The sequence below is a fragment of the Perognathus longimembris genome, chromosome 17 (assembly GCF_023159225.1).
Source record: "Perognathus longimembris pacificus isolate PPM17 chromosome 17, ASM2315922v1, whole genome shotgun sequence".
Classification (NCBI taxonomy): domain Eukaryota; kingdom Metazoa; phylum Chordata; class Mammalia; order Rodentia; family Heteromyidae; genus Perognathus; species Perognathus longimembris.
This window is the reverse complement of record NC_063177.1, coordinates 46,941,984-46,957,430: the sequence shown is the minus strand read 5'-3', so window position 1 is coordinate 46,957,430 and position 15,447 is coordinate 46,941,984. Positions and strand designations below refer to the sequence as shown.

The window sequence follows — 15,447 nt, the reverse complement described above, 5'->3', positions numbered from 1 at the left end:
GGTTGTATCATTTGTTAACTCAATACACTTAATGGAGCATTTTTACGCCAGGTGTAGGGGACACCAGGTTGCTCTGAGCACCTTGAGAAAGACAGCTGTATAAACAGAGACATTGTTGTTGATACACCCAGCTGGGATGGATGGGGGAGTTCTGTCTGGTGTATGTGTGTGTGGTGGGGATTAGATTTCATGAGGAACTCCCAACTGAGTCAAGTTAACAAAAACAATTTTAAAGGAGTTTGGGAAGATGAGTGGCATTGTAGGCAGATGCAAAATACAGATGCGTAAGAGAGGCATGCGGGGAATCTTTGGGGTCAGGACAGCTTCCTGGAGAGGATGGGGGGTGGGTTTGGAGTGGATGGATAGGAAGAGTGTGTGGTTGAGAAGGGCCCAGAGCTGGAGAGCTTCCTATAATATGCTGAGCACTTAATGCTTTCTGTGTTTAACGTGAAGCTGCTGGATGCTTTAAAACCAGGGATGAATAAGCTGGGTTGGTTTGCATGCTACAAGTGGATTCTGATGAGAAGGTGTGACTGCTTTTCAACCCTGGCTGCATCTTGAAAAGGATTCACATCAAGTCACTGTCATTAGAATTTCTAATTATTTGGCTTGGGGTGAGGCCTAGACATTTGTCTTTTTAAAAAGACCTTCCCAGGTGGTTTGACTATGCAGATAAAATGGCAGCTCTGGGGCCATTTGGCAACAATATTCTGGGCTACTGCCACTGGGAATTGTACTGGCACTGAGTGGGTAGAGACAGACGGTAATATTTTAGAGTGTACAAGATGGTTCCCTAAACAGGTCCCCTGGGATAGAGAGCATATTAAAGGCTGTGGACCCAAACCCGTGTGAAGGTAGAGCCTGTCCCCAGCCCATTGTTAGCCTACTGTTTGCAGATGATCCACTGGGGTTGAGTCAGTGGGTAGATAAGAGATATAGACAAAACCAGAATCAAGGGGCTGGGAATGTGGCCTAGTGGCAGAGTGCTTGCCTAGCATGCCTGAAGCCCTGGGTTCGATTCTTCAGTACCACATACACAGAAAAAGCCAAAAGTGATGCTGTGGCTCAAGTGATAGAGTGCTAGCCTTGAGTAAAAGAAGCTCATGGGTAGTGCCCAGGTCCTGAGTTCAAGCCCTAGGACTGGCAACAAAACAAAACAAAACCCCCCAGAATCAATAGAAGTTGGCTACTGCAGTTCTTGCCGGGGGCCATCTGGAATTCCTGCTTGGTTGTGGCTGGGCTGCCAGGAGCAGATTCAGGTGAAAGAGTGCCACAATAGTAGGCCGGGTGCAGGTGAGTGTCTTCCAGATGTTGGGAGGAGCTGGCAATGGGTAGGTAGGAGTCTGCCCAGCCGTGATCCCACCTTTCTCTATCAGCAAAGTAACCCTGTGGTTCTGGGCCACTCACCTCATCTCCAAGTAGACGAATCCTCATTATAATTGTCCCCCTGGGAGCCTCTTCCAGCTTAAAGGAAAGTTCCAGCCCCCAAGATCTTCCACCGTGAGTGACAGCTCGTTAATTGGAGGAGCAACGTGGGTGCGGTGGGTGGGATGTCAGAGCCGTCACAGCTATCAGAGCCGTCGTGTCTGATCCCTTCGTGATGTGGGGGTCCCCGGGATGGGACGCCTGCAGTCACATCTCTGCTCATGGGTGTCTGAGAGAGGAAGTGTGGGGCCGATACCCCACTCCTCTCCCCGCTTCTCCCGACATGGTGTCACCCTCCCTTCTTTCCCCTACCCCAGCACAGGTCAGCGGTGGCCTACCTTTGTGGCATCTCTGTGGGAGGGGAAGCTGATCTGGCTGGGGACAGGGACACTGCTCAACCATTGTGGGGAGAGGCCTGGCCTTCCCTCATCTCCTGAGGAGCAGAGGCACCCTCAGGACCCAAGGAGCTGGGGGTGACAGTTCGCAGCAGTTTGGAGCAGAAAGGCAAGGAGAATGTGGGAAAGAATGCAGTTGCCTCTCTGAGAGTGGGGAAGGATTTTTTCTGATTAAGGATAGCCTGTCTGCGCAAGCTACCATAAAAAAATGTTACAGGCTCGGTGGCTTCAACAGCAGAAAGGCATTTCCTCACAGTTCTGGGGGCTGGGATTCCGCGAGCAGTGTGCAGAGGGTGGGTTTCTTCTGAGAACTCTTGTCTTGGTGTGTGGATGGCTGTCTTCTGTTTGTGTCTCCACATTGTCTTCTCAGCTGATATTCTGATCTTTTCTCTTGAGGATGCCAGTCCTGTTGGATTAGAGTATAACCCCCCCCCCTTATTTTCACATGCTAGGCAAGCACTTTAACACTGAGCTACGTTCCCAGACCCTGTTATTTTTTGTTAGTAGATATTTATTATTATTTATATATATATTTATATAATATATATTTATTGATTGATTGTCAAAAGTGATATACAAAGGTGTTACAGTTTTGTTTTGTTTTGTTTTTTGCTAGTCCTGGGCCTTGAACTCAGGGCTTGAGCACTGTCCCTGGCTTCTTTTTGCTCAAGGCTAGCACTCTGCCACTTGAGCCACAGCGCCACTTCTGGCCGTTTTTTATATATGTGGTGCTGGGGAATCGAACCCAGGGCTTCATGTATATGAGGCAAGCACTCTCGCCACTAGGCCATATTCCCAGCCCAGAGGTTACAGTTTTATACCTAAGGCAGTGGGTACATTTCTTGTATAATTTGTTACCTCCTCCCTCATTCCCCCCTCCCTTTCCACTTTTCCTTCTCCCCCAGTTGGTTTACACCAAATGGTTTTGTAAGTATTGCTTTTGGAGTCTTTTTTTTTTTAATCTTTTGTCTCTGGATTTTGATATTCCTTTTTCCTTCCCTAGTTCTAATACCAGTATATACTGTATCCCCAGACCTTGTTTGGCTTTGTTTTATTTTCTGTGCCTGGGGCTTGAACTCAAGGCCTGGGCACTGTCCCTTAACTTTTTTGCTCAAGGCTAGCTCTCTACCACTTGAATCACACCTCCACTTCCAACTGTTTTGGGTTTTTTGTTTTTTGATGGTTAGAGATAAATGTCTCACAGACCTTCCTATCTGGGCTGGCTTTGAACATAGATCCCCAGATCTCAGCCTCTTTAGTAGCTAGGATTAGAGATGTGAGCTACTGGCACCTGGCTCTCAGACCTTGTTCTTTTTTGAGGCAGGCTCTCTCTCTCTCTCTTCTCTCTCTCTCTCTCTGTCTGTCTCTCTGTCTCTCTCGCTCGCTCACTCTCTCTCTCTCTGTATCTCAAGCTAGCCTCAAACTTGTGATCCTCTTTGCCTTTGCCTCTCAAGGGCTGGGATTACAAGTATCTGCCATCATTCGTAGCTCTTACTTACCTCTTTAATCAATCACCATCTGAGGTATTGGGGGTTAGGTATGACTTTTTTATTTTTTTTTATTTTTTGCCAGTCCTAGGCCTTGGACTCAGGGCCTGAACACTGTCCCTGGCTTCTTTTTGCTCAAGGCTAGCACTCTACCATTTCAGCCACAGCGCCACTTCTGGCCATTTTCTATATATGTAGTGCTGGGGAATCGAACCCAGGGCTTCATGTATATGAGGCAAGCACTCTTGCCACTAGGCCATATTCCCAGCTCTAGGTATGACTTTAACATATGAAATTGGGGACTGAGATACAACTCAGCTCACAAGAGAATCTCTGAGACACAACGGCATGTGCAGGAACCCTGTCCTTTCTGAGTGAGATGACCAGGGAGACCTCTCAGAGGTTGTGTATGAGGAAAGTCTGAGGAAGGCTGCTCAGAATCCAATGGGTCGAACCCCTTCAAATGTTCCCCAGGCCCACGTGACAGTCGTCCCTCCCACCCACTACTCCTTTCTGCAAAGGGTTGACACACCTGCTAGAAAGAAATTTGACTCTCCTCATTGTGATTTTAAAATAACTCTCATTATGCCTCCTCTGAAAGTTATTTTCAAACTCATAATAACTGGGTTTTTTTTTTCTCTTTTTGAGGCAGAGAAGGAATCAAACCCACTGACTTTGTCAGGGGAACTCAGGTGAAACTTTGGAGGTGAGATTTTCATTTCTCCTCCAGTAGATGGGCCTTTTGTTTCCAGGCAATGCTGTTATTTCTTCTAATTAAAAAAAAAATCCCCAGGAATACAGATTTTTCTCTGATAGCTGACACGGGAGAGGGAAGGTTTGGGCTTTACCGTTGCAAAAATCAGGTGCTTCTTGAAGCATTGTATATTCCAAGACCCACAGTTAACTCTAGAAGGGGTTCTCGAAGCATCCTATATTCCAAGACGTAGTTAACTCTAGAAGGAGTTGCTTCTGCAGCTCTCAGGAAGACATGGCTCCTTGGTCCTTTGTCTGTCCCGGCCAATGGGATGATCTCTTTGCTTCTCTTTCTGCCACCTACCCACGGCCTGAGACATGGCCAAGCTCTGGCCCCACAGACGACTCCCACTTTGAATGAACCTGAAGTGAAGCAATTCCATGAGCTAAAAGGGTCTGTGCAGACCAAGTGTATGCTCAGCCCCTCACAGGGAGCCCTGGTGCTACCTGGAGCTCATTGGCTGGCTGAGCCACAGGCCTGTGCATGGATTTCAGCTTGTTTCTTGAGCTGATACTTTAGCTTCACATGCTGATCTTACAACAAAGATTGACACAGGGAACCCCCACTGCTCAAGGCTGAATTAGGACATTTTCCCACGCCCCTTGTGAAGGTGGGAGCCTTCCAGCTTCAGGAACAGGCTGGAGGAGTGGGAGGTAAAGTCATATTTTCAAATTCAAGGCTTCCCCAAAAGACCTTTCCCCTCCAACGCAGATGGATCAATGGCTTATTTTATTTTTTAATTTTTTATTTTGTGCCAATACTAGAGCTTGAACTCAAGGCCTGGGTGCTGTCCCTGAGCTGCCTTGTTCAAGGCTAGCACTCTAGCACTTGAGCCAGGTTAATTGGAGATAAGAGTCTCACCAGCTTCCCTGCTTGGGTTGTCTTCAGGCTCTGATCCTCAGATCTCAGCTTCCTGAGTAGCTAGGATTTCAGGCTTGATCCACCAGTGCCTGGCTAACTTTATTTTATTTTATTGTGGTAATACTACTTAACATGAGATCTACCCTCTTAAAAATGAAGTGTAGTATTATTAAGTGCAAGAACAACATGACATAGCAGATTTTTGCAGTACATTCATTTTAACTGAGATTTATATCCATTAATGAACCATGTTTTATTTCCTCCCCATAGTCCCTGGCATTTACTTTCCCATCCCATAAATTTGCCTGTATGAGGTGGCTCACACGGGTGATTTGTCTGTCTCTGTGCCTGGCTTAGTTTATTTATTAAAATGTCCTCATGGCTCCTCTCTGCATTGTTCCATGTTACAGGCTTTTTCCGGATGTGTACACACACCGCCTCTTGTTAATCTGCTCATAGACTCTTAGATACTGTTTACACATCTTGACTGCCATCACTGTGAGGCGATGAACATGGCATGAATATTGTCCAGGATCCTGATTTCAGTTCCTTTGCCTCCAGATGGGGGGGTGGGGAGGGGGGAATTGCTGGGTCACATGCTAGGTCATGTGTCTACTTTTCATTTCTTGGAGGGCTGTCCATTCTACATTCTATGCCATTTTACATTCCTAGCTCACAAGAATTCTAGTGTCCATCTCTTCCTTCTCCTGTGTGGGTGGACAGGCTCAGAGTCTGGGAACCCACCCCTCAGAGTGCCAGACAGTCTATGCTCACGACATTGGGACAGTTTGCTCATCCTGTATATACAGTTTGAGGAATCATTTCACTTAATTTCCTCTTCTGTTTTTTTTTTTTTAAATTGCAGTCAGAATCAACTTTTTTTGGGGGGGTGGGGGGGTGCCAATACTGGGACTTGAATTCTTCTCCTCCCTCTCACTTAGCTTGTTCACTTGAGCCATATCTCTGCTTGCAGCTTTTTGTTAGAGATGAGCGAGCGTCTCATAGACTTTTCTGCTGACTTCGAACCATGGTCCTCAGATCTCAGCTTCCTGAGTAGCTAGGATGGCAGGCGTGAGCCACCAGTACTCCAGCTAACGTAGTTATTTCATTTGATTCTAAACAATTACAGAACCATGTCAATTAACGGGGCACATACTATCATAGTCCTCATTTTATAGAAGAGGAAAGAGGTTATGTGAGTTGCCTGAGATCCTTCTGTTAGGAGAGAAAGAAATACCTTTCAGAGGAGGCAGGAGCCTGGAATTCTTTTTCTTCTGATCACAAGCACCTTCAAACTCAAAAATGGCTCTGTTCATTGGGGTGAGCCTACAGTGTTGAGGGTGTTGTTACTCATGATCAACTGTGGTCCAAAATTACTAAGTGGGAAATGGGTGAGGGGAGGAATGAAAGGGGTGGCCAGGAGAAGATAAAGCCCTCAAAGACCATTTCCTTCAACAAGGTCTTACCCCTAAGTTTCTATCACCTCCAAATAGCCTATCAGATTATGAGACTAATCCATGGATAATGTCAGAGCCCTAGCCTACCCAATCACCTGCCCAAAGTCCTGCTTCAGAACGCTGCTGCAGGACCAAGCCATCAGCATAGGGGCCTCTGGGGGCACCTCAGACCCAAGCCCTAACACGGTCTTCCCATTAGTGGGGACTTCCCTGGAGGATGTGGGGTTTGGATATGAGGCTTGATTAATATCAGTCACGAACACTAGATGTCAAGAAACACCAGGTTACCACGGCTTTCAAATAGTGTACAAGTAATTTTGCAGCTGATTTTATTTCCATTTAATTTTTTTCAGGTGGGAAAACTTTTTTTCTCTTGTTTGTTTTTGGGATGGAGTATAGTCCAGGTTGGCCTTGAATGTGAGACTCTGCTGCTTTTATCTCCCAAGGGCTGGGATGACAGGCGTCTACCACCATATCCGTCTAAAGATGCGTGGGGCTGTCTTGGTGCTGTCTTCTTGCAGTTCAGTCTTCCTTGACAGTGTATTGATGTTTCTCTGGCTCCCAACATTCCTTTGAATATTCATGGCTCTCTAGTTTATCTCTCTGATCCTCTTCTGTTCCAAAGTTGAGGAGGCCATTTCCAGACACTCGCTATAGTGTCGGTCTCTCAGCAGTTCTTGGTAGCTAACGAGCAAGAGCAGAAGTATGTGATTCTGGATGCTCTTTCCCCCTCCCCCAATCTTCCTCTTCCTTTCCCCTCCCCGTCCCCTCTTTTTCCTCTCCCTTCCCTCTTCTTCTTCCCTCCCCTATCTGCTTCCCTTCTCTCCCTTCTCTGCTTTCTCTCCTCCTTTCTTCCCCTCCCTTCCCCTTCCTTTCTGTCCTTTCTCTCCCTTTCCTTCCTTGTTTCTTTCTCTTTCCTCTCATTCTCTCCCTTCCCCTTCTCTCCTTCCCATCTCTTCTCCTCCCTTCCTTCCCTTCCTCTCCCTTCCCTTCCTTCTCCTCTCCTTCCCTCCCTTCTTTTTCCTTACTTCTTCCTTTTCCTCTCTCTTATTTTTGGTACTAGGGATGGAACCTAGGACCTCATGCGTGCTAGTCAAGTGCTTTACCACTAAACGACATCCCCTCCTTTTTATTTTTTTGCATTTCTCATGTTGGTAACTGGCAATTGTAATCACAAACCTCAGTATTCTTCTCTGCCACTCACTGAGCTACCTGGTCACTTGCTGGTGCTCCATCAAGGCCTTATCACCATTTCTTTATTATTCCTGCACCAGCTGTTTATCAAGTGCCACCTGTGTACCAGGCATTCATCCAAGCAGTCAGAATACAGCAAGGGAGCAAGGTGGACCGAAGGCCGGTCCCTGGAGGGCTAGCTCCTAGGAGGGAAGAGAGGTACACGACTAACAGTGTCCTAAGGTGCTTACTGACTCAGTCTGTCGGATGCTGAATGCAATGGGAAATGCAAACAGGGTGGGACTGAGGTTGCAGCACTGAGTAACATGGCCAGGGTAGACCTGGGAATACCAGAAGAGGGAGCAGGGGAGGGAATGAGCCAAGGAAACCTCTTAGGAACAGGCTGACTGAATAGCCAGAGCAAAAGCCCTGTGTCTAGCAGAGGGTGTGCTTGACATTGTCAGGAACAGCAAGGTGGCAGGTGTGACTAGACGTGAGAGCCCCAGTGAGGAGGAGCAAGGAGAAGAGTCCTAAAGAAAAGAGGTTTCCATCGTGGAGGCTGGTGGTTTGCCCTTGGCCCTCACTCCAAGTACAATATCTTTGGCAGTGCACGGGCCAGGCAGTCACGTGTGGGAATTATTGTGAAGGAACTGGAAAGCTCACGTGATGGGCTGGACTGTGGAGGTGACTTGGAATGGATTGGGCGAACCCATTTTTCCCTGCTGTGACAAACCTCTTCTCTCTGCCTCGGGTACACTTCCAACAGGCTCTTGGCTCCAGCCACTGGAACAAACCCCACACTTCGGGTGTGACCTGCAGAGCCCCCCAGGAGCTGGCTTCCCCCCGCCACGCCAGCTCCTCTGTCGCTCTCTCCCCCTGGGCACGCGTAGGTGGTATTTTCTCACTTTCTATCCAGCAAAAAAAAAAAAAATTTTTTTTGTTAAGGAGTCTTTGCTCTTGAGCCCTGTCTAGCCCCTTTGAGTCCGGAGGTACCTGCAGGAGCTCAGGCAGCCCAGGAGGCATCTGGGTCAATGAGGCACGTGAGTGTCTCTGTTCCCGAGGGAACCATTCAGTGCGGGTCTGACTCCTGCAGGGTTGGAGGCCCCGGGGTCCCCTCCTGTCTTTGGATCCTGCCCTGGCAGAGTTCCCATCAGCTGACTTTCCCCCCTTTTCCGTCTTGCAGATTGAAGCGTTGGTGAAAGACATGCAGAACCCAGACACAGGGGTCAGAATGCAGAACCAGAGGGTCCTGGTCACCAGTGTCCCTCACGCCATGACAGGTGAGGCGGCTTTGTGAATTTGCTGGCAAATTCAAGCGCACAGGCCAATTCTTCTCTGGCCATTGTGTTTATGAATAAAGTTTTACTAGAACACATGCATGTCCATTCACTCTTGTTTTCACATGCCAAGGGCAGGGTTAAGTTGCAGAGTGGAATCGGAACCCACACTGCTGAAATAGTTACTATCCAGCCCTTTGCAGAATAAGTTTGCTGATTTCTGCACTTTGATTTTCTTGTAAGCGATAGGTCCCTTTCACCATTGTTCCTAGAAGCTCATTTTTAGAAAACTTAATTGTCTTTTTCATTTTTTTCTCCTGTTGGTTGTGGGGCTTGCACTCTAGGCCTAGGCGCTGTCCCTGAGCTCTTTAGCTCAAGGCTAGTGCTCTACCACTTGAGCCACAGCGCCACTTCCGGTTTTTGAGTGGCTAATTGGAGATAAGAGTCTCATGGAGTTTCCTGCATGGGCTGGCTTTGAACTGCCATCCTCAGATCTCAGCTTCCTGAGTAGCTAGGATTACAGGTGTGAACCACTGGCGGCCGGCTTGTTTTGTTTTAATGAAATCAGGCAGTGGGAAATAAATGCACATTTATTAGGAAAGAAATGCACATTTGCCCTGCTCCACTCTTCCCTACCTTCTAGATCATAGTCATATAATCTAGGTTGGAGCCCCCAGCTCTTCTTGTTGGAGTTAAAGGGCCTGCAGGGCATCAATGGGGAGGTTGGCTGGAGGAAGGGGCTGGCACCAGCAGAAGGCATTTGACTCCTCCGTTAGCCACTCTTTAAGATCTTGTAAACAGTAGGTATTACATCATGCATACAGAAGCCATTTGCTTTTCTAAGCCACATGCTAGCTCTTTGAGTCTAGAATTCACCTCATCTACTGTTAGTATGTAGATCTACACTTGGTTTTCTGGATCTGGGTGGCATCTACCCTGCCATGTTTCTCCTTACTCTTGCTGCATGGGGGTCTTCTGTCTCTTGTACACACAGGTCCCACAGCAAAGCACCCTGGTCTTGCATCAGCAGTGCCAGGTTTCTAGAAAAAGATGGCTGAAGTGGGAACCTGAGTAGCCTGCCCTGCGGTCAGCACAGACCGTCTGGTAGCAAGGCCAGTGGCATCCAGAGCTTACTCTATCTATTTCAGGAAGCAATCAAGAGGATGAGAATAGCCTTGACTCTTGGGCTGGTAGCGGCTGTGTGTAGCTTCTAAAGAGAGGCTTTTTAAAAGAGAGATTGCAATGTCAACATGCCCCAGCCTGGGATTTACCCCCCCCCCCACACACACAACTTTATTGATATTATTCAGATGTTGTACAGAGGGGTTTCCATTTCATAAGTCAGGTGGTGAGTACATTTGTTGGAGACTGTCACCCCTTCCTTTGCTTCTTCCCAGTTCTCCTGTCCCTGCCCATAAGTTGCACAGTTGATTTTCTACATAGTATATACTGAATTCCATGACTGCATCTTCTCTCCCTTCCTCTCTCTTTCTGTGCCCTACCCCTTCTGCCCCTCTTCAAAGAAAAAAACAACACCCAATAGCAAAAACAAACACCACCACCTCCAACAAAACACCATGTTTCCATTTCCTGGAATTTGCATTGATAACTTTGTTGAGAGGAGTTGTGCCTTTGGGTTCATCCCTTAAGGGCATCTTCCTTTAATCTGTGTGTGATTACCTGGGGTCCTGTATAAGTTATCATATCCAGTTATATTTCATCTTTCACATACAACAGCCTGGGATTTTTGAAGCAGGATGTTAGATGATGAATGTTTTTCAGCCAAAGATGAATCCAGGGAAAGGAAACCCATTGCAAACAAGAATGGGTGGCATGCAGGTACCAAGAGACACAATAGCGGAGCATCCATGCCCTTGGTGGTGTGGTCACGAGGGGAAGAGACAAAGCTTGTCCACACCCAGCCATAGCTGGAGGACTGTGATTAAGCCTGGGGAGTGTGAGTATTCCCAAAGGGATACCAGAAGAGAATACCAGAAGAAGTCTCCCTTCCCAACCCCCAAAGAGGGAAGTGTCATGGACAAGGTTCCATCCCCTCGTGTCTTATGTCTTTGTTTGCAAGCTTTGTTTTTTTTTTGTTTTTTTTGTTTTTTTTTTTTTTTGGCCAGTCCTGGGCCTTGGACTCAGGGCCTGAGCACTGTCCCTGGCTTCTTCCCGCTCAAGGCTAGCACTCTGCCACTTGAGCCACAGCGCCACTTCTGGCCGTTTTCTGTATATGTGGTGCTGGGGAATCGAACCTAGGGCCTCGTGTATCCGAGGCAGGCACTCTTGCCACTAGGCTATATCCCCAGCCCTGTTTGCAAGCTTTGTGAGCCACTTTCCTGCTCCTTAAATGGCTGGCCTTGGATCCACTTTGTGTTTAGTGTCTAGTGCAAGGTGGTCTATGTAGGAAGTATTGTCCTTGACAAAGTGTGATAAGAATTGAAGAGCGTGTGTGGGGGAGGTGAGGGTTGAGTTGCAGATGCTGGAGTCACGTCGTGGACAACCCTGACATGCAGGCTACAAAGAATGAACTGGATAAGTGGGATCCAGGAGCCTGAGGGTTTTGAGCAGTTGAGGGACAAGATCCTGGATGAGCAGAGAGGAGACCAGGCAGGCAACCACACGGAGGAGGGTATGGCCCCCTGGGGGTGAGTTACGAGACTGTGATAGTGACCGAATTCATCTCTGTTGTGCAGGAGGTGATGTTCTGCAGTGGATTGTCCAGCGTCTTTGGATCTCCAATTTGGGTGAGGATCTATTGATTATTGCTGACTACTGTGTCTACCCTACTACAGGGAAAACTAGACCAAGGCTTTGTGTGGCTGGTGTGGCTAAGACATTTACATTGAGCTGCATGCTGGTGGCTTACACTTGTAATCCTAGCTATTCAGAAGGCTGAAATCTAAGGATTATGGTTCGAAGCTGGCTGGGGCAGGAACATCCATGAGACTCATCTCCAATTAACCACCAGAAAACCGGAAGTGGAGCTGTGGCTCACGTGGTAGAGCGCTAGCCATGAGCACAAAAGCTTAGGGACAGCACACAGGCCTTGAGTTCAGGCCCCATGACTGACACACACTCACACACACATACACACACACACAGAGGAAGAGAATTTACATCGAGAGGACCTCCAAGAATAAAACCAAACAACAGCACAATGCTTCTGAGATGAAATAGTTATGTCACGTAAAATAACGAGGGCATGTAGGCTATAGAGGAAGATGGAGACAATGCTGTCCAAAGAGGCTTCTCAAAAGGGGCGCTGGAGAAAAGTGATGCTCTTGACTGATGAAGAGAAGCTGGAAGGGTCTCCCAGCGAGCCGGGACTGGCTAGAGCAATGCTATAGACATGGAACCAACAGGGAATAGAGGGGCGATGAAGAGAAATTGGGAGTGATGATGTCAGTTACTTAGGGAGATGGAGGGAGCATGGGAGTGCACCCGACCTGTTTGCATATTCCAGTTCTATCTAGAGATAGGTGTGAGGGAGCCACGAGCAGCTTTGGAGCCTGGCAGGTATCCTGTAATTATTTAAGATGTTTGGCAGCAATCTGTAGGGGTTGATCAGAGTGACAGACTCTGGGGAGCAGATTTCATAGGGAAAAAAGCTGTGGGTTCAGTAAGGCAGGACAGCTCAGGGTCTGGCCCGTGAAAGGGGAGCGGGAGAGGACGGCTTCCCAGGCCTTGGGTGATGGGATAGGATGAAGGCAGGAGTCCTGGGCAGGTTCTGGCTTTGAAGGCGTTGGGGGATGGATTTCCCAGTGGAGGATTACCTGCCTCCGTTCTTACTTGTTAGCAAGAAGGTTTTCCTTGTAACGGAGTTAAATCCAGAAAGACGACTCTGGTTGGACATGAAGAGGGCTGTGGGCATTAATGTGGGAAGGAATGGAGGGCTCTGGATGTGGGCCACACATAGGGATAGTTGAGGATCAGTGTGATCTCCTTCCTCTTTTCTCTCTAAGTGAAGGCGTGGCTGATGGTCAGGCAGAGAGACTTTTTCTTACCACTCTGTGACCTTTTCCAGACCCAAAGCCTAAAGATGCTTCTCCAGGGCTTTCTCAACCATCAGCTACAAGTTACCTGCAGCAAGCCACATGTTGTACCCATTCATATCCAGGTTCACTGACTTACTGAGTCGTCAGTCCTGGGGCCAGAACCTTTTAGCCTCCACCCCTTCCCATGCCTGTCCATAGTCAGGTTCAAGAACCTGGGCATCCCTCAGCTACCTTGCTGGTAGGAAGGGCACTCTCCTGGAGTTTGGGGTGTTATGTGTGGCTGGGCAATGGCCTTCTAACCTCTAGCCTTCGCTCTCCATGTTTGTGTCTGAACTCCTTCTCCCCAGAGGCCCAGAACTTGGGCAACTTTATTGTCAAATACGGGTACATCTACCCTCTGCAAGACCCCAAGAATCTCATTCTCAAGCCTGACAGCAGCCTCTACCGATTTCAGGTGAGTTTGGGCCTTGAGTTTGGGTGTTCATGTAGGATTGATTTTATTTGGAAAGGTAACTGCTTGACCTCACAGATCAAGGATTTAAAAGGAGCTGGCTGCAGGTGGCTCATGCCTGTAATCCTAGCTACTCAGGAGGCTGAGATCTGAGGATTGTAGTTCAGAGCCAGCCAGGGGCAGAAAAGTCTGTGAGACTCTTATCTCCAGTGATCCACCAGAAAACCAGAAGTGGTGCTGTGGCTACAAGTGGTAGAGTGCTAGCCTTGAGCGGAAAAACTCAGGGACAGCGTTCAAACCCCACAACTGATCAAAAAATAAATTAATTAAAAAGGGCTGGGAATATGGCCTAGTGGCAAGAGTGCTTGCCTTGTATACATGAGGCCCTGGGTTCGATTCCTCAGCACCATATATACAGAAAATGGCCGGAAGTGGCGCTGTGGCTCAAGTGGCAGAGTGCTAGCCTTGAGCAAAAAGAAGCCAGGGACAGTGCTCAGGCCCTGAGTTCATGGCCTAGGACTGGCCCCCCCCCCAAAAAAAAAGTTAATTAAAAATAGTGGAGGGGGCTAAGGTGTTTTTATCTCTTCTAACCCAGGTCTAGAGGGCAAGAGGTTTGTTCTTGAGATCCCAGCCCAGTGGGTGAGCACTGTTTTTCTATTTTCTTTTGCAGACACCCTATTTTTGGCCCACTCAGCAGTGGCCAGCAGAAGACACAGATTATGGTAAGTACTTCACCCCGCTCCTGTGCCTTTGCTCATGCTCAGCAGTTGCTTGTTTACTTGCTGTGTCTTGGTGACATTTGTCTTGCTGTCACCTGTACCTTTGCGCCAGCTCACATCTGTATTGGGAAGGTCCTTGGGGATGGAGGAAGGGCACTGGGCTGAGTATCCTCTTAAGTAATCTGAGCTGGGCAGCCTCACAGAGGGAGGCCGCCAAGGGGAGCAGGCGTTGAGAATTGAAATGTAATAATGATGATGGAAAGCGTCATTGATTTCTTTCCTAGCCATCTATCTCGCCAAGCGAAATATCAAGAAGAAGGGGATTTTAGAAGAATATGAAAAGGTAAGAAGAGGTTTTCAAGTTGAATTAATTATAGTAGAGTGGGACATGGTCATGAATGGGGTTTTCCCTCTTCTTCCCTCACACTTCTGCATTGATCTGTAGCCTATCCTCCCATCCACCCATCCATCTACTCAGCCATCTGCCCATCCATCCCCTGATTTACTTAGGAGGAGTTTGCTGAAACAAGCTCTTCTCTGTGTCCAGTTTTAATTCCTCATGCTGTAGTGTAGGTCCTTGCTCCCTTGCCTGTTAGGCACTTGGGGACTAATGTTTTATTCCTTTTTCGGTCTCCAAATAACACGGTGTACTTGATATATGTCATAATTATGGATCACCCTTCATGAACACCATTGAACTTGAGTTTATGGCGCAAAAGCAGTTGTGTAGGCTTTTATTCATACTATACCGTATTATTTAATTTAGTCTGGGTGAATCAAATTTCCCTAAGTACAACCTTAAGCTTCTTCTGAAGCCTCACATTGCTAGCAGAGGGCAACCATCTTGCTATATTTTAATTCTTTAAAAACATGTCTTTCTCCCACTTTGCACTGTTCAAAAAGAAATGTACTCATTACCTTACTTATGTAACTGTAACCCTTCTATACATTTCATTGTAAATAAAATTTAAATTAAAAAAATAAAACAAAAACATGTTTTTAGCTGGGTGCTGGTGGCTCACACCTGTCATCCTAGCTTCTCAGGAAGATGAGATCTGAGGATTGTGGTTTGAAGCCAGCCCAGGCAGGAAGTCCACGAGGCTCTTATCTCCAATAAACTACTCAGTAAAAGCTGGAAGTGGCGCTGTGGCTCAAGTGGTAGAGTGCCAGCCTTGAGCAAAAGAAGCTCAGGGATGCACCTGGGCACTGGGTTCAAGCCCTAGGACTGGCAAAACAAAAACAAAACAACCCTAAACAACAACAACCAGCATCACAGTAACATTGGGAGTGGATTTTTAAAAATTAGTATATATTAACTATACAAATGATAGGTTATATTTTCATATATGCTTTGTGGATTTTGATGTTCGATGGTTGAATATTGAGTTTTTATTCCCTCTTCCTTTGTCCTTTCTTCCTAGTCATGTTTGGGATAGGTTTATTGTATTTT

General features: G+C 47.3%; 1 protein-coding gene across 1 annotated transcript in view; it reads left to right on the top strand.

The window, feature by feature from the left end:
- Rgs9 (regulator of G protein signaling 9) overlaps positions 1-15,447 on the top strand; it is a 63,333-nt gene that overhangs the window by 3,761 nt on the left and 44,125 nt on the right. The window contains exons 2-6 of the mRNA XM_048365627.1: positions 8,736-8,832; positions 11,526-11,576; positions 13,175-13,281; positions 13,949-14,000; positions 14,282-14,340. Coding sequence (XP_048221584.1) covers positions 8,736-8,832; positions 11,526-11,576; positions 13,175-13,281; positions 13,949-14,000; positions 14,282-14,340 — 366 coding nt within the window. The remainder of the gene's footprint in view (positions 1-8,735; positions 8,833-11,525; positions 11,577-13,174; positions 13,282-13,948; positions 14,001-14,281; positions 14,341-15,447) is intronic.